The sequence below is a fragment of the Sus scrofa genome, chromosome 3, assembly GCF_054392235.1.
Source record: "Sus scrofa isolate SSC_HxYL_T2T_F1_AM1 chromosome 3, Sscrofa_HxYL_maternal_Yorkshire_Landrace_v2.0, whole genome shotgun sequence".
Lineage (NCBI taxonomy): Eukaryota > Metazoa > Chordata > Mammalia > Artiodactyla > Suidae > Sus > Sus scrofa.
The window spans coordinates 85,240,445-85,259,783 of NC_139385.1; the positions used below are offsets into that span (position 1 = coordinate 85,240,445).

At 38.5% G+C, this 19,339-nt stretch overlaps 1 protein-coding gene across 3 annotated transcripts in view; it reads left to right on the forward strand.

Annotated features, from left to right (window-relative positions):
* GFPT1 (glutamine--fructose-6-phosphate transaminase 1) overlaps positions 1-16,403 on the forward strand; it is a 56,694-nt gene extending 40,291 nt beyond the window's left edge. The window contains exons 14-20 of one of the 3 annotated variants that reach the window (XM_005662490.4): positions 707-827; positions 1,749-1,906; positions 7,749-7,863; positions 8,135-8,262; positions 8,684-8,851; positions 9,682-9,843; positions 10,933-16,403. In XM_005662490.4, coding sequence (XP_005662547.2) covers positions 707-827; positions 1,749-1,906; positions 7,749-7,863; positions 8,135-8,262; positions 8,684-8,851; positions 9,682-9,843; positions 10,933-10,977 — 897 coding nt within the window. In that variant the 3' untranslated portion in view covers positions 10,978-16,403. 3 annotated transcript variants of the gene reach the window in all.
* The last annotated feature ends 2,936 nt before the right edge of the window (positions 16,404-19,339 follow it).

A 19,339-nucleotide genomic window follows, 5' to 3' on the forward strand; every position in this document is an offset into this window, starting at 1 on the left:
AGAAGTATTATTTATGAATACATCATATTCTTGAAATGTTTAGTTTTTCATTTAGTGTTTATATGTTATATCATTTGCAATCTCTCTGTGACTTGGTATTATGTGAATTGTCATTTAAAGATTAGGAATTGGGAAGTTAAAATACACAAGCTAATTTAGAACAGTACTTTTGCTACTTCTCAAAACAATTTATATCTGTGGATTTATTTGCTTATAAGAATACATACAGGAGTTCCCGCCTTTGTGCAGTAGATTAAGAATTTGACTGCAGTGGCTTGGGTTACTGTAGAGGCATGGGTTCTGTCTCTCTCTGGCCCAGTGCAGTGGCTTAAAGGATCTGGCGTTGGTACAGCTGCAGTGTAGGCCAGTGGCTGCTGCTCAGATTCATTCCCTGGCCTGGGAACTTCCAAATGGTGAGAATGCGCCCATGAAAAAAAAAAAGGAAGAATACATACATTGATAATGAGACAGTTAGTCATTGTCTAAAGAAACTTGTGCTAAAATGTTAGCAGTGCTTATCTCCTGGGTGGTGGGATTTTGGTTGTTTTATATTTTTATGTTTTAATCTGTATTGTTTGTATTTTCTAACATTGTGTATCATTTTTATATAGAAAAAGTGAAAACTATACCGTGAGTTTGAAGAAGTCCAGTGAAAAAAAGGGTATTTGAAATAAAGTGGTATGATCAAGTTATGTTTTCTCTGCAGACGCGTCAAGTTCTTGAAGAGCTGACTGAGCTGCCTGTTATGGTGGAGCTAGCCAGTGATTTCCTGGATAGAAATACACCAGTTTTTCGAGATGATGTTTGCTTTTTCATTAGTCAATCAGGTATGCTAATGTTAATGATGCAAAAGAATAGGAAAGTAGTTCTTCCTAACAATTATAGCATATATGGGCAAAACTGATATTTAAAGATAATCTGGTAATGCAGATGACTTAACAAATATAAGTTTATTTCGATATTATGGAATTATTATTTTTCTTTTTAGGGCCACATCTGTGGCACATGGAAGTTCCCTGGCTAGGGTTCTAATTGGAACTACAGCTGTGGGCCTACGCCGCAGCAACACCCAGATCCGAGCCTCATTTGCAACCTACACCACAGCTTGCAGGAATGCTGGATCCTTAACCACTGAGTGAGGCCAGGGATCAAACCTGCATCCTCATGGATACTAGTTGGGTTCTTAACCCACTGAGCCCCAATAGGAACTCCATGATATTATGGAATTCCTAATGAGTTAGTAAAATTAATACATTTTATACTCAAAAGAGCTGAATTTTTAAAAACAAGGAAAGGAGATCCTAAGAAGTAGGATCCTATTAAAAGTTTTACAAATTTATTATTTTAAGTGCATGTTTTAAATTTTATTTAAAACAAATGAGGGGGCAGGGGACGGTGTGATAAATTAGGAATTGGAGATAAACAGATACTACTACATATAAAATAGGTAACAAAAATCTATTGTATAACACAAGGAACTATATCCAGTTTCTTGTAATAACCTATAATGGAAAAGAAACTTAAAAATAAATGTGTGTGTGGGTATATGTATAAGGAATATGTGTATGTATGTATGTATAGCTGAATCACTTCGCTGTATACCCGAAACACTAAGCTCAACTATACTTCAATTTAAAAAAATAATAAATGATCTTGGTAAAAGTGTCATACTTTTCTATTTTCGCATTTCTAAGAAGCAGCACATGATACCTGCTCTCTGTGCTGCTTTTGTCTTCCTTTTTACCCAGGTGAGACAGCAGATACCCTGATGGGTCTCCGGTACTGTAAGGAGAGAGGAGCTTTAACTGTGGGGATCACAAACACAGTCGGCAGTTCCATATCAAGAGAGACAGACTGTGGAGTTCACATCAATGCTGGGCCGGAGATTGGCGTGGCCAGCACAAAGGTAAGTTCTGGACTTAGTTCTCTTGGGATTATTTAATCATAGCGTTGGTGGAATAGAATAATCTGTGTCTTATATTCCATTTGTTAGCACTTAGGGTTTACTAATTATTGTAAGACTTAAGGGTCAATAATGGATAAAATACTTGTCATCCTCCTTCCTCACATCGTCTTAAGGACAAATGTGTGTAACATAAGTCCATTTTGCAAAGGTGTCTGCTGGCTGTCCCCATTCAGTACTTATATTCCTCCTGCCATGTAGGGTGGGATACATGGTGGGTATAATGTGCCCTTCCTTAATTAAGTGTAGTAGGGAATTAGAAAAATAACAAGTTAGGAACATCTAGTTTAATTCTAATAATTTTTGACTTTTTTTTTTTTAACATATTTACACTTTCCTAATGAATGTGTCAAAATATCTACACTGCCTTTGAAAGTTTATAAGGAGGAGTACTTTTTGGTATAAAATTTGGCAATTTAAAAAAAATAGAAGGGAGTATTATATGAAAATATCTGTTTCTTTTAGATATACATCTGAGATTTAAAAGCACCTTCGTTTTTATTTTTTTAAGGCTCAGGGAGACTACTTTGCTCTTTGAAATTGGGACATGTGTAAGTTTGGTACTTGCAGTAAAATTAGGAATCTTTGAAAGTTGTATAAATGCAGAAGATAACTACTCTTTATGATTTCAAAATTTCATTTTCTTGTCTACTTTTCTGCCTAAGTCTAATATATCTTGCTGATTGTTTAGGCAGATGCTTAGTTACTAGTGGATCTGAGTTTAATTAAAGGTGTATGAAAGATGATGTCAAACATGTTCAAACCACATTTGAATTTTTCTTTTCCTTTTAAAGAACCTCATGGGGAATTTTTTTTGTGTGGAAAAGTTATAGTACTTGTATAAAAACTCTGAGTGAAGTTTTTGTTTCTTGGTTACTTTGCTATTGCTAACACTATAATTTACAGAAAGCTGAAGCCTGAATTTTCTCCGTGTGGTAATTTAAACACGTAAGATATTTGTGCTTGGGTTTCCATTCTATGCCTAATGAATAACCAGCCACCTCAGCAGCAACTTGTGGATTCTTGGAACAGTGTCCAGACAGACAGTTTTGATCAGAGAGTAAAATCCCAGGCCCTTCATTTAGACACAAGTGAAGCAAGGGCTTCAGTGTGGCATGTGTGGGGCATGGGATCAGCCCACCTATCAGAGTCTATTGACTTTAAAAAAAAAAAAAAAATTTTTTAAGTACAGTTGATTAACATTGTTCTTTCAATTTCTACCATACAGTATAGTGACCCAGTTATACACACATACATGTTCTTTTTCTCATAATATCTTCCGTCATGGTCTGTCCCAGGAGACCGGATACAGTTCCCTTGTGCTGACAGCAGGACCTCATTGCTTATCCATTCTAAATGTAATAGTTTGCATCTATTAACCTCAAACTTCCCGTCCATCCCACTCCCTCCCCCTCTCCCTTGGCAACCACAAGTCTGTTCTTCATTGACTCTTTCTTGAACTGGGAGCTGCCCGGGGGAAATACAGTGTTTTTGATTTCTAATTCTATCATTCATGAAAACTTAAATTTTCCTCACTGTTTTATTATAATTTTCAAACTTATTTTGAAAGAGTTTTATATTACCACGTATATACCCATAACCTAGATTCTTCCATTAACATTTTTTTCTGTAGCTTTATTGAAGTATAATTTTCATACCATAGTATTCACCAATTTTAAGTATGTAGTTTTAATAAATTTGGCTGTGTAACTATCACTAACGTCCAGTTGTCCAGTTTTAGAAGATTTAATCACCTGAAAAAGTTCCTTTGTACCCCTTTCCAGTCAATTCCCATTCTTATCCTTCAGCCTTAGGCTTGGGCAAGTACTGTTGCTATATCTTGCTATATTATTTCATTTTCTGGATATTTCTTATAAATGGAATTATATAATACGTGTCTTTAGTATCTGGCTTCTATTTTTTAATTTTAATTTTTTTTTTTGGCCATACCCCTGGGCCAGGGGATTGAATCCGAACCACAGCTACAACATACGCCACAGCTTTGGCAGCGCCAGATCCTTAACCCAATGTCCCCAGCTAGGGAGCAAACCTGTGCCTCTACGGTGCTGATTCTGAACCTGAGCTGCTGCAGTAAGATTCTGAACCCACTGTGCTTCAGCAGGAACTCCTGGCTTGTTTCATTTAGCATGAGGTTTTGAGCTTTATATTCATATTATCATTTGTCTTAGTTTTTTCTTTTAACTCCTTTTCTAAAATCTTTTTGTTCTGAAATAACTATAGATTAATAGAAGTTGCAAAGATAGTAGAGAAGCCATGTACTCTTTGCCTGGTTTCCCCATCATTATATCATATAGGAAAATAAGCATCTTTTTACAGTACATACTTTAATTTCTTAAAAAAACAACTGAAAAATTTAAGTATTATGGCAGTTTAGTCTTTAATTTTTCTTGGATTCTAAAGGTAATTTTATTTTCTTCAGCTGCCTTAGATATTCTAGGTTTGGAGTTATTAAAAGTCTTGGGATGTTTAGTTATAAACCATTTTTTAGGGCCGCACCTGTGACACATGGAGGTTCCCAGGCTAGGGGTCTAATTGGAGCTACAGCTGCTGGCCTACACCACAGCCACAGCAATGCCAGATCCAAGCTGTGTCCTCGACCCACACAACAGCTCACAGCAACGCCTGATTCTTAATCCACTGAGCAAGGCCAGGGATCGAACCCGAAACCTCATGGTTCCTAGTTGGATTTGTTTCCACTGAGCCACGATGGGAACGCCTATAGACCATTTTTGAATGGCAAATGTAAGTTTCTATGTCAGTGGGCGATGAAAGAAGTTTGTAATTGATCCTGATCCCTGGGCTTCGTGATAGAGCTAGCACAAGAATTCTATAATCTTGATTAAGAATTCCCAACTTTGGGAGTTCCCGTCGTGGCGCAGTGGTTAATGAATCCGACTAGGAATCATGAGGTTGCGGGTTCGGTCCCTGCCCCTTGCTCAGTGGGTTAACGATCCGGCGTTGCCGTGAGCTGTGGTGTAGGTTGCAGACGCGGCTCGGATCCTGCGTTGCTGTGGCTCTGGTGTAGGCTGGTGGCTACAGCTCCGATTCAACCCCTAGCCTGGGAACCTCCATATGCCGCGGAAGCGGCCCAAGAGATAGCAACAACAACAACAACGACGAAAGACCAAAAAAAAAAAAAAGAATTCCCAACTTTGGGTTAAGGATCTGGCATTGCCGTGACCTGTGGTGTAGGTTGCAGACATGGCTTGGGTCCACCGTTGCTGTGGCTCTGAGGTAGGCCGGCGTCTACAGCTCCAATTAGACCCCTAGCCTGGGAACCTCCGTATGCCACAGGTGTGGCCCTAGAAAAAGACAAAAAACAAACAAAAAAACAAAAAAAAACAGTTTTGCCTGGAAAACTGTCAGGTTTAGGAAGATATTACTAATTTTCTTATAATATCAGACCATAGACAATTTGATATTTTTGTAAAATTGAGGGTATAATTATGCAGATTTAGTAATCTTGTATGTTATTACAGGTGTTTAGAATTTTACCATGGTACTGACTTATGTTGGTTTTTTTTTTAAAAAATAAGCCAATATAACTTTATTTTTGGCCAAAGAAAAAATAAAACCAAGTTGAAAAGTTCAGAGTTGACATTTTCTTGATAAATTCTTTCAAACCTCAGTAATTTTAAGTGTGAGATATAGCTTATTTTTCTCATAATTGGTTTCCTGGTATGTACTGATGAAATGAGAAACATGAAATTGGAAATTAACATGAATACAATAGAAAAATATGTGCATTAAAGTTTCCCTGTTTAACATTTGTACTTAAAGGAGTTCCCATTGTGGCTCAGTGGTAACAAACCTGACTGGTGTCCATGAGGATGTGGTTCCATCCCTGGCTCCACTCAGTGGGTTATGGATCCAGCGTTGCCATGAGCTGTGGTGTAGGTCGCAGATGTGGCTCAGATCTGGCATTGCTGTGGCTGTGGTGTAGGCCAGCAGCTGCATCTCTGATTCGACACCCCCCCCCCCCCCCGGTAACTTATATATGCCACAGGTGTGGCCCTAAAAGCAAAAAAAAAAAAAAAAAAAAAAAAAAGTACTTAAAAACCAATGTTTTTAAGTCCAAACATACTCTGCAGAATAACATTTTTTTTTTTTTTTTTTTTTTTTTTGTCTTTTTGCTATTTCTTTGGGCCGCTCCCGCGGCATATGGAGGTTCCCAGGCTAGGGGTCGAATCGGAGCTGTAGCCACTGGCCTACGCCAGAGCCACAGCAACGCGGGATCCGAGCCGCGTCTGCAACCTACACCACAGCTCACGGCAACGCCGGATCGTTAACCCACTGAGCAAGGGGCAGGGACCGAACCCGCAACCTAGGCGGATTCGTTAACCACTGCGCCACGACGGGAACTCCAGAATAACATTTTTAATTATGGGCTGGAAGAACTGGAATACTTGTTATCTGATCAGTTTGGATTGCAAACAATTTAGGTATCCAAGGAGTCCAAGATACTGGGTTTCTTCCTCTGTCCTGATAGTATATTTTGTGATTAATTGGTTTATGGAAAAGTAAACTTTAGTGGGAAGAAGTAGACTGGGAAGGACTGGAATTTAGAGTGCAGGTGTGCTTACTCATTAGACTGAAGGCAGGGGACTGCAAATCCACCGCAGTGCTGTGGGGAAACACAGGAACGGGTAGCTGTGGAGGGATGTGTGAGTGGCTGGTAGCTGGGAGGTCCAGCAAGAGGAAGTAGGGAATCTAATTTAACTATACGGAAGGTAAGGAGCATTATTAGTTGCCTATGATTTTATTATACAAGAGGCTCATTATCCACATTATGACAGGAAAACATTCCCTTATGATATGATCCCTTATCCAGAGAAGAGTAGAAGAAATTTGGTGCATAATCTACAAAAACAAAAAAACAAACAAACAAAAAAACCCAGAATAGGAGTTTCTGTTGTGGCTCAGTAGTAACTTGAACCCGACTAGTATCCATGAGGATGCTGGTTGTATCCCTGGCCTCTGCTCAGTGGGTTACTAGTTTTATTTACATTTTTATTATTAAATCACTAGGATTACTGTGATATGATCAGCCACAGTGCTAAGTATAATTTTAACTAACAGTTTATTCTGACATTGCTGTGAGCTGTGGTGTAGGTCACAGACATGACTTGGATCCTGCGGTGTTGCTGTGGCTGTGGTGTAGGCCAGCAGCTGCAGCTCTGATTTGACCCCTAGCCTGGGAACTTCCTTATGCCAAGGGTGCGGCCCTAAAAAGCAAAAAAACCCACAAAAACCAAAAAACGAACCCAGAATTTTATCTGTATTACTGTGATGCAAAAAAGATGCCTTTAGAATCTCTTTCAACATGATGTATTTTCCTAAATACTGGTTCAGTTCGCTGTTACTGATGTTGTTTTTTTAAAAAAAATATGTACTTCAACCAGTGGGAATTTTTGTTTATTTTCACCTTTTTTAAAAATAAAAATTCCAAGTTCTTGGAGTTTCCATCGTGGCTTAGCAGAAACAAAACTAACTAGTATCCATGGAGACTCAGGTTTGATCCCTGGCCTTGCTCAGTGGGTTAAGGATCCGCCGTTGCCATGAGCTGTGGTGTAGGTCGCAGATGCAGCTGGAATCCAGCTTTGTTGTGGCTCTGGCATAGGCTGGCAGCTGCAGCTCCAATTTGACTCCTAGCCTGGGAACTCCACATGCTGTGGGTTTGGCCCTGAAATGACCAAAAAAAAAAAAAAAAAAGCAAGTTCTTAACATGCCACTGCAACTGATTCTGCTTTTTGTGGTATTTCAGGCATACACCAGCCAGTTTGTGTCCCTTGTGATGTTTGCCCTTATGATGTGTGATGACAGGATCTCCATGCAGGAGAGACGCAAAGAGATCATGCTTGGATTGAAGCGGCTGCCTGGTGCGAAGATTCTCATTGTTCTTCTGTCATCTGAGGGAGTGGGAAATGGGTGAAATTCTCTTACCCTTGAAGCTGTGGCTCGTACCTCTTTAGTCAGTAAGATCTTTCCACTTGGCACCTGTTCATTTAAAACTCCCTCACTGATAGCACAGAAGAGTAGAAACATTGGTCTTTTATTCATTGCTACCAATATATTGTTGTTCTCATTATTATATTGGTTCAGTTTATTGTCCCTTTTTCATAGATTTTGCTCATAATTACTTTTTAACAGATTTGATTAAGGAAGTTTTGAGCATGGATGATGAAATTCAAAAACTGGCAACAGAACTTTATCATCAGAAGTCGGTCTTGATAATGGGACGTGGCTATCATTATGCTACTTGTCTTGAAGGGGCCCTGGTGAGTCTTTTCACTTCTGTAAGTCTGTTGACTTAGAGACCTGGCACACATAGTCATACATTTAAATTGAATGCAATAGGTGGAACTTTAAAAAGTGCCTTTTGTATTTTCACATTCTGATTTGTTTACCTTTGAGAAAGTGTACCGGAATACTTAATTCAAAAGTGAAATTCAAGAAGAGTACATTTTGAATGAGTACATTCATGATAACCTAATATCAACAAGGGCTTGTGGAATTCTAAAACTTGTGTTTACTTGTTGATATTATGGAAATAATGATCTGCTAACCTGTTATATTTATACATCAGTGATCCTTGAATAAATAGACAGGGATTTCAGACATCACATATCTTGTGTAATATTTATAAAGAATGGGTGTTTGCAGAACACACTGAAGACTAATCTTGTTTTTTCCTACTAGAAAATCAAAGAAATCACTTACATGCACTCTGAAGGTATCCTTGCTGGTGAGTTGAAGCACGGCCCCCTGGCTTTGGTGGATAAGTTGATGCCCGTCATCATGATCATCATGAGAGATCACACCTACGCCAAGTGCCAGAATGCTCTTCAGCAGGTGGTTGCTAGGCAGGTGAGTCGGGGCTGCTGTGAGGATACCTCGGGGGCTCTTAAGAGTTAAGTCACTAAAGCCTATTTTAATTTTATGACATTTGAAGTGATAGACCAGTACCCAGCAGGGGGTTTACCAAACATCCTTAGGTTTACATGTGAGTAATCCAAGATACTTAAGACTTTTGACAGGACCCCAGCGCATAGATCTCATTATACACAGAACCAAGACCAAAACTGAGGTCTTGGCCTCCAAATCTTGTCCTTGTCATGTCATTTAGTGTATGCTGCTCTCTTTTTACTTTATTTTTAGAACTTTGAAAAAAGATTTTTTTTGGCTGCAGCGTGCAGTGGCTTGATGTAGGATCTCATTTCCTAGAGCAGGGATTGAACCCAGGCTGCAGGGGTGAAAACATCAAATCCTAACCACTAGACCACCAGGGAAGTCCTGTTATTTTTTTTTTAAATGTGTATTTCAGGAGGAACTGGATATTACATTAACATCATGGGCACTGTGCTTAACTGAGTTTTCTTAAGATTATTTGGCTATATATGTCAATCCCAAAAGATATTACTCTCTGGTCACAGTGCTGTGGTTACAGACTTGGGCCTCCAAGACAGGTAGTCCTAGGTTCAGGCATCGAGCCCAGTATTTCTTAGGTGTGTGAGTTTAAACAAATCACTGAATCCAACATCTCTTTCCTCAACTATGAGTGAGACTTACTTGTGAGTTTAAATAAGCCTATGTGAATGAGGCCAGATGAGAATTGTGCAGTGTAAAATTTGCATTTTCACATTCTACAGCCCTCCCTGTGTTTAACCAGCGATTGTGCATGTGATTTTTTTTCCCAGGGAAGGCCAGTGGTGATCTGTGATAAGGAAGACACTGAGACCATTAAGAACACCAAACGAACAATCAAGGTGCCCCACTCGGTGGACTGCCTGCAGGGCATTCTCAGCGTCATCCCGTTACAGTTGCTGGCCTTCCACCTGGCTGTGCTCAGAGGCTATGATGTAAGTGATGGGCCACTGGGGAAATCTTGGGCTTTTGATAGTTTCCATCTAAGTTTTTAGCTATAGAATTTGAGGACTCCATTATACATACATACATACATAATTTAAATCATTTATATAGGACAGTTCTTCTGGGTCTTTGTTTTCTTTTGGCAAGTTATCTTGTTTTATTTCTCATACCTAACTGGATCCAGGACCCTCCCTGATGGGCGTGCGTATCTTTTGGCCAAGGTGGATTCCAGAGCAGAGGGTTATGGGATGGTATCCGGACTTGCTATGGCCTGGCACACTGCCCCCCGCTCCGCCGCTTTCTGACCCAGAGGGGTCTTTCTGCACATGTGAAGTTGGGGGTCTCCTTGACCCTGAGGCTAAGAACTGTGTGACCTCTTGACCTTTTGCCCAAGCAGGGCTCACCCCCTCTCTGCCCCTGCCATTGCCATTATTTAACATGTCCACAGAAGACAAGTACCAGTTACTTGCCTCAGGCTTGTTATTTCTATCTTGAAGTATAGATAGGTGGCTGGTTGTAAATGTCTGTCCTGGGGCCACCTATCTCCTGCCTCACCCTGAGAGGGTCACCACCTCAGAGAGGACCACAGGAGTTTCTTGTGAGCTGAGCTGGCGCCTTTGGAGTTCTTTTTCTCTTTTTTTTTTTTTTTTTTTTTTTTTTTTTTTTGTCTTTTTGCCATTTCTTGGGCTGCTCCCGCGGCATATGGAGGTTCCCAGGCTAGGGGTCGAATCGGAGCTGTAGCCACCGGCCTACGCCAGAGCCACAGCAATGTGGGATCTGAGCCGCGTCTGCAGCCTACACCATAGCTCACGGCAACGCGGGATCAGTAACCCACTGAGCGAGGCCAGGGATTGAACCCACAACCTCATGGTTCCTAGTCGGATTCATTAACCACTGCGCTATGACGGGAACTCCTGGAGTTCTTTTTCTTAACTGCTTTCAAGTCTTTTTAAAATAGATTATATTACTATGTTTTCTGTTTTTTGTTTTTTTTTTTTTTAATAAGTAAAAATAATTTGCTTCTAGCATTCCCCGCCCCCAAAGTATGTAATCTCTTAAATCTTGCTCTCGTTTTGCAGGTTGATTTCCCCCGGAATCTTGCCAAATCGGTAACCGTAGAATAAGGAGCATCTGAGATTGGGCGATTAAGCAACACAAGACACCTTTTGTATTTAAAACCTTGATTTAAAATATCACCCCTCTAAGCCTTTTTTAAGTAAATCCTTATTTATATATCAGTAATAATTATTCCATTCAATTTGTGATTTTTGTGAAATTACCTCCTATTTTTCCAGTAAGTTGTGAGGGAGTTTAAATAATGCAATCTATATTGGTATTGGTATCAGAAAGAGATTTAGCTCTCATTTTCTTTAAACGATGCTGAGTATTGGATTTATGGGTCCTCTACTTGAATCTGAGAGGACTGTTGTGTTTTTAAAATAATTGGCATTTGTTTTAACATCTATTCATTCAGACCAATGAAGTGGTAGTTCATTTAATTGGAATATTTAAAGCCAGTGGCAATATACTCAGACATTCAATTAAGGTTTTGCTAAGTTATAAAAATAAGATGCTACGATTTTGAAAATTTTTGAAATTTGTTTGTGTTTTGATTTTAAATCAAACTGTAAGACTTAAAAACTAAAAACTCTTCTTGGTGGGATTTTGAAGTTAACCTTACTCTCTCAAATTTACTGCCTGTCATCTGGAGGTCAAGGTATCTTAGGAAGCTAAATAGTATGGTATTGCATTGGTTTTCTTGGGCCTTTAAAAAACAGAAAATATTTGTACAGTTTCATAGCATAAACTTGAAATTTGAGCTGCTTTGGACAACTGACAGTATGATTTTAAATCTGAAGTTGGGATACATATGTATTAGATATTCTACTTCTTGTTTTTAAATCTCCTAAAAGTGATTTTAATATGCTTGTATCTGTAGTTTTTTTTAAATTAATGCCAAATGACATTTTATCTTGTTCTTTGAAAACACCACACAGAATTGCTATCATATGTCTCAAATTAAATCAATATCAATATAGTCAGACTTCTCTTCAACTTTGTCCCAGAGAATTCCTTGCAGTTAATTTTAACTTCCCTTCACTGCTTTGTTGCATCAAACTAGTACCTTCATGCCAATTTGCAAGCTCCTTGCAGTTGTTTGGAAGATTTGCAAGTCTTTTGACTGATCATTTGATGCTAGATGTATGTGATGAGCTAGGATTAGAAAAAGCTATATGCTTTACATTAAGTAGTGAAGGATTATTATGTACAATTTAGCATTACTTTGTAGGTATTTTTCTCTTTGTGTATTCTTTGTTCTACCCCTGAAAAATACTCAGCAATGAAGAGAATATAAATAAATAAAGTGATATTGAGGTGCCTTCAGCTGGCTAGTGGTCAGAAATGGAAACTTAAAATTTAGATGAAAATATTTAGAGTAGAATATTAGTTTGACACCCAAAAAGTTATGAGTAATAATTTCTTCCTGGAGTTTTTCTGGTTACATCTTGGGGGTTACAGGACAGTGCATTTATATTTTGGACAAGTCCTTCTCTTTCAGAAGTTTTCACTTATAACTTGAGAAGGTAAGATATTTAGCATAATTAAGTAAGCTCAGTCTTTTCTTTTTTCTGTATTTGAACTTCTCGATGGGGTGAAGATTTTTCTAATAACTGTTGTTTTAAGAGAAGCATAGAATTCTGTTGTGTTAAGGTTAGAGAAAGAATTGGCCCATGTTGAAGTAATTCAGAGGGACTCTTAGAGACTAGAAACTTGTTTTTAAAAATGAAAGAGGATTCCTGTTCATGTCATACATATAAGTACTATTTATCTATTTTAATTGTTTCTAATATTATTTTGTGCAGGCCTGCTAGTTTTAGTGTATGTATAGTGTCACTCTTATGTTCGTTACATCAGCATTTTATGCACATGATTTGTAGCATTTCTGAAGTCTGAATTAGCTTTCTAAGTGAAACTATGTGAAATCAGTGGTTAGTTTTCAGTCTGTTTTTTCTCTCCCTCTGTATGTATGTTTGTGTCTCTGTCTCTTGCCTTCAAACACACAACACACTTCAAGCTAGGATAAATTCTAAAGCACATCTCAAAAGTCACTAGTAAGAAAAAAGAAGTGATATTTTCCAAACAAAGGTGGTTTCTTTTCCCTACCCTTTCTTCTTGCTCCCTATACCACTTAATGTAGTGATGAGGCAAACTGCTAATAAGTGTGGATGCCCAGTTAAAACCAGTGTAATACAGGATGAGAAAATCTGATTTTTCAGGAAAGATATTCTGCAAAAGGAGTATTTTATATAAATTCTTATAGTACATTTAAAATTTAAATTCACTTACCCCAAGCCATGAATCCTTTTTAGGCCACAGGTCATGTTAGCCTCTAACACATGGCCAAGTAAATAATCGTTACTTTAGTGTCAGTCAGCTTTTCTGTCTTTTAAAATCGCCTGTGCCATAGCCGTAGGAAGAAATGATCAGAGGAAGTAATGTTAACTGGTTTTATTTAGTTCGTTATAGCTACATGAGCAACCTATTATGGGGAAGTCACTGCTAGAAGCTGCAAGATACATCCTGTTTCAAGCAAAGTCCACTTGTCCCCAGGCGCACTCGTAGAGACTAGGATCATTGGAGGCACAGGGTGAGAGAGTGGGAAAATGGAGTTGAGCTGTTAAGTGGTGTGAGTGGATTTGTTCACTTAAGTGATGGTCCAAGTGTGGACACATATTGCTTCCTGGGAGGTGAACTGCATTTTGCAGAAGCAGCTGTTATCACAGGGTATAGTCCATATGTTCACGGCACTCTAAGGAACAGCAGTCATTAGATGCCAAGGTGGAAACAGTCAAGCGTCAGAACTAGAATGGCCCTGACACAGGTTATGTTGTAGATGGAGCTGTTGGTTGGAGAGCTAATAAAGATTTTCTTAGGTTCTTAGAAAGTTGTTTCCAAGATGATACTGTCTGATTCTTTTGAATACAGGTCTCTTGACCTGAGTTAATTATGAGGATGAGAGAAAAGGAAGCCTTTTTTTTTTTTTAGCTCCTTGGTAATATTCTTGTGACACATTTCTGTTAACTCTTCAAAGAAGGAAAGCCAGATGAAATGTTTGCTTTAACGAACATATTTTAAGAAGTCCTTTGGGGTCAGTTTTTTTTTTTTTTTTTTTCCTCTCTCTCTCTTTAAGATTAGGATATATACTATTAGCAATAAAAGGGAAACAGTAATATTACTGTACACTACAGCTTAAGTGATTTTTCTAAAAAGCACAACATCATTGAAAACGTTTATTTAGAAAGAATTCATAGTTCACATTGAATTCGTGAAGGCCAAAGAAATGAAAAGAAATGGTTAAAAAAAAGATGACAAGTCTTTTTCATCCGCATATTTGGTAGGTTTTTGTATACCAGAATACCAGATAGTGTTTTACCCATGAAAATATATTTCAGATTACTTTATTTTTAGTGTTAGAACATCAAGTTTAGGAGTTTTAAAAATTAAATAAGTCCCCCCCCCCAATATTTAAAGATTGTTAATATATCAGTATTTCCCTAGCTTGATGAATTTAACTATATCTTCAGATCTGTGACATGATAACCCATAGAACGGATAATATTAACTTTGAACCAGTTGTATCCAGGGTTAAAATAAAAATCACAGGTAACTAGCGAGACTGTGAAGTTATGCCATATTGAGTTGTGAGTCTGTAACAGCTTGATATCAAAGTTATGGAATATACCATAAATACTGGCTAATGAGAACTTTAGGGAATTCTCAATTTTCTTACTAGTTTCTGGAATGAATGTAGAAATGACCCTGTTAGCTTTTAAAAACTGTTCTATGGTTAAATTTTTATTTTTTGACTTAAATAACACTTTTGGGATTTGTTTAAATTATGTTTCTTACGAGCTGGAAATTTTAGAATCATCCTGGTTTCATTTCAGTTTTCTGTTCTTTAAGATGAATGTTTAGTTTACTGAGCCAATTGGTCATTTCTTCTTCATGTCTTCTAAGTCCAGTGACTGTAATTCTGAACTGTGAATAAGTTACCAAAAACTTACTGGGAATTGCATTTTGAAGCAGTTTGCCAATATTTGAAGTATGTACATGTTTGTCATTGTGTTAAAGATTGTATTGTACTAAGCATGTAGCCAAGGTTTACTTTAGTTGTTAGTAAATATTTCCAATGCTAAAAGTTTATTCATTACTGTTGCTTTTAAAAAGAAGAAATGTTACATAAATATAATCAAAAGTCACATGTCTTCATTCCAACTTCCTGATTATTTTAAAAAGGATTAAGTTAAACAAAGTCTCTCTGCTTTTTTTCTGATGTTATACTCTGTAGATACTGTACTTTTTCAAGTCTTTTAGAACTTTTTGTGAGAATATGTTGTTTCTAGCAAATTTACAGGGTATACAGTGACCAGCAACTTTGTAGAGGTGAATTGATAGTTGCAAAAAAACGATATTTAAGCTGGGTGAGTAGCAAGACAGCATATACTTCCAATCCAAAGTTTCTGTAGTATCTGGCAATCTTTGAATTGTAGAACAACGATTCCTTTTACAGGACCCTTTTATAAACAGCAAGCCAAAATCTCTATCCCTAGTTGCTTACAGCACTTGCTGTGTTTCACAGGAGGCAAAGTTAGGCCAGGGTGGTTTGAATGAATAGATGTGCTGTGTTGCCTGCCCATAGAATTGAGCCCAATCTCCCATCTCTCTTTTGCTCTCTGTTGCGCTGTGGGAGAGCCTGGTGCTGCCACTCCAGCATGGATCGCTTTTTCCACAGGCCACATTTTTTATTTACATGAAATTTAACTTTAGTCCTGGTGAAAAGTTTTCTTTAAATTCTCTTCGACTCACCATCAGTAAGTATTTACTGAGTGCTTATTAAAGGCCAAGAAATAATCTCCCTAAAAATTGAGTCTACTTTTCATTGGAGTGGATTTAAGGAAAAATAAATTCTTTTTAATTTTTTGGATGAGGGAAAGAAGTCCTTATTAAGTTTCCCTTATTACTCTGAAGATAAATTATTCTCTCTCATTAAAAATAAAGTAGAAGCTTTATTAGCTTCATAAGCATCCTGGAGATAAAAACTAATCTGGTAATACTATACAGAGAAGTTGCCAGGTTATAGGGCATTTAACCATCTGACTGACCCCTTTCCAGGAAGTATATATTGAAATAAATTTATTATTCTCATTTTGGCTAGTAAGGATACAGGAGATTATTTCCAGGGTTGAAAAGACATATTTGTGAACTTCATATTAACATGATTCATTGACTCAAACACCAAGGTTCACACGTGTGTTTTCTCGTAGAGAATGCTGTTATGTAGCCCTGTTTTCCTTTTCATATTTCAAGAAGTTTTTGAATATGGAGTATGATGTGTAATTGAAAATATGGAATAAAAAATGGAGCCTGTAAACAATTTGGAGAAGTGCTCTCTGATGGAATTATAGTTACTTCCTCCCATTCATGTATCAGTCTGCCTTGGTATATGTTTCTATAAAATTAAAGAGACGTTATGCCTGTTAGGATGGAAGCAACGGGCATGTTTGCATTTTCTTTTGATTTCTGTAGTATAGTGCGTGATTTAGAAGCCTCCAACAATGCAAATGAGGTATATCATGGAACTCACACTCGGGGGATCTTTTCACTCCATTTTGCATGTTTTGAAATGGAGATAAATATGGTGAGGTCTCAGAAGGGAAATGGCCAGAATCCCCAAAGCCTGTAATATAAGTAAATACGCATTAAGAATTCTAGATCCATTATACCTAAAGGGCAAATAATTCTTTACTAATATATTCTTTAATTTGGGAGACCCAAAGATTGACAGCCATTAATTTCGGATTGTCATACAAGAGCCAGGCTGCAAAGGTCTAGGTGTATCAGGATCACTATAGTTTGTTTCCACCAATAGTAGCCCCTTGGCACTGCTGTTGTCATTAGGAAAAGCTATTGTGGCTTCAGTCAAGGATGTTTTACAATGGCAAGTCCAAGATAAGATGCACCCATTAGAAAGGTTTGTCTTCAAATAGTGCCCCTAACTGGGATAGCAAATAGTTTGAGATAATAAATAGACTGTCCGTTTCTAGGCAAGGAGAATTGCATTGAATTCAAGTTTCTTTTGTTAGACTTAATGTATCTAGCCAGTGTGATTAATGAGAGCTCCCCCATTTACTTCATAGGTAGATACGCTGTTTGAAATATTGCGCACATTTGCTTTGAATTTTATCTCTTGCTGTCGTTTTGTATTTGTCCTTTGAATAAAATTGTAAACCCAATATTGATCTTATTCCTAATTTACTTTTACTGCTGCTGTGTAGAAACTTAGGAACTATGGGAGGTTTGTAGGATTTCTGTTTTATGTTTTTGCATTTCTTTCTTTGAAAGAAACAAATTAATTTTGAAACTTCTTCATATAGATAGATAGTCTTTTTAGGTCCTTGCAGTGAGGCAGAAAAAAATGCTGGCCTCTGAGTGCAGAATTGATTTTACTGGAACAGCATTCCTAACTTAAGTGCTTTGAGTGGTTTTCTTGGCAGAGACAGATTTATGTAAATGTATTTGTAACTTCCTGGTTCTTGCTGTGACAGACACAGGAAGGAAGGACCATGACTGTGATTTCCCAGGACAGAGCAAAGTCAGCTGCCATATGGACTACGTTGGTCTCTTCAGTTTGACCTTCCCAAAGTGAGATGATCTTAAGTTAATTGCTCTCCACTCCGTTGGGCCTTTGATGCTGAAACTAAGTAAGAGCAGTTCTGAGAATGTTGCCAATCACCCTTTCCAAGATGGTGCTGCTGATTCTTTTTTTTTTTTTTTTTTTTTTTTTTTGTCTTTTTGCCATTTCTTGGGCCGCTCCCGTGGCATTTGGAGGTTCCCAGGCTAGGGGTCCAGTTGGAGCTGTAGCCACTGGCCTACACCAGAGCCACAGCAACGCGGGATCGGAGCCTCGTCTGCAACCTACACCACAGCTCACGGCAATGCCGGATCGTTAACCCACTGAGCAAGGCCAGGGATGGAACCTGCAACCTCATGGTTCCTAGTCGGATTCATTCACCACTGTGCCACAACGGGAACTCCAGTGCTAATTCTTAATTGTATTATTTTAAAAATTAAATCTATCATGGCTTGGCTTGTGCTTAGATAGGCTGCCTCAAAATTGGATCATTAATTAAGTGGATAATCTTCACAAAATGTAACAGCTATCTCTTATTTTTTTTGTCAGTCGTGCTTTGTGCTGTTCAGTGTACTGGGTCCACTAGGTACACAGATTATATGACAAGAACCTCAGCACAGACAACGTGTATGTTGCTGTGTGCTGAGCTCAATGACTTTGCCATAGTAGTTCCTTAATCTGACCTAGGTTATACTCTAAATAACATTTTCCCTTATTTTTTTCTTTCAGTGCCTTAAACTTGCAGGGTTAGAGTTTAGTCAAGAAGTCATAAATCGCTACTGGCATTTCCAGTAGGAAAGGATTTGCTATGGAGGATTGGGTTTACACAGCCATCAGGTCTGGAACATGCAGATAAGGGAGGCCACTGTGAAATCTGCCAGTGTAGGAATTGCAGGGAGCTACTGTTGGTGATCTCAGCAGTCCGGAGCACTGGGGCAGTTGTCAGAAAGATGCTTGGAAGATTTTGGCAAATCCTGCATTTGCTGACTAGTGTCCATTAGTGAATTTGCAGTTGCCACTGGAGAATATAGACAGACAGATAGGTCGGTAGGTAGGTAGGTAGGTAGATAGTCTTTTTTTTTTTTTTTTTTTGGCCTTTTCTAGGGCCACACCCGTGGCATATGGAGGTTCCTAGGCTAGGAGTCTAATCGAAGCTGTAGCCACTGGCCTATGCCACAGCCACATGGGATCCAAGCCATGTCTGTGGCCTACACCACAGCTCATGGCAACACTGGATCCTTAACCTGCTAAGCGAGGCCAGGGTTCGAACCCGCAGCTTTATGGTTCCTAGTCAGATTCATTAACCACTGCGCCACGACGGGAACTCCCTAAAACTTTTTTGATACTTAGGTTTTGTTTGTTTTTTAGAGTCACACTGGTGCCATATAGAAGTTCCCAGGCTAGGGGTCCAATTGGTGCTGCAGCTGCCAGCCTATACCACAGCCACAGCAATGCCAGACCAAGCCACCTCCATGACCTACACCACAGCTCACAGTAGTGCCAGATCTTTAACCTACTGAGCAAGGCCAGGCATTGAACCCACATCGTCATGGATACTTGTCAGTTTCTTAACCCACTGTGCCACAATGGGAACTCCTGATCCTTATGTTTTAGATATAAACTATTGTAAACAGCAAAAAATTAGACTTAAAAAAATCCAATTTGAAAATATTTGTCTTTATTTTTATTTTTATTTTTTGGCCTTGTCTGGAGCATGTGGAAGCTCCTGGGGCAGTGGTCAGACCTGCATCACAGCAATGGCCTGAGCTGCTATAGTAACAACCCTAGTTCCT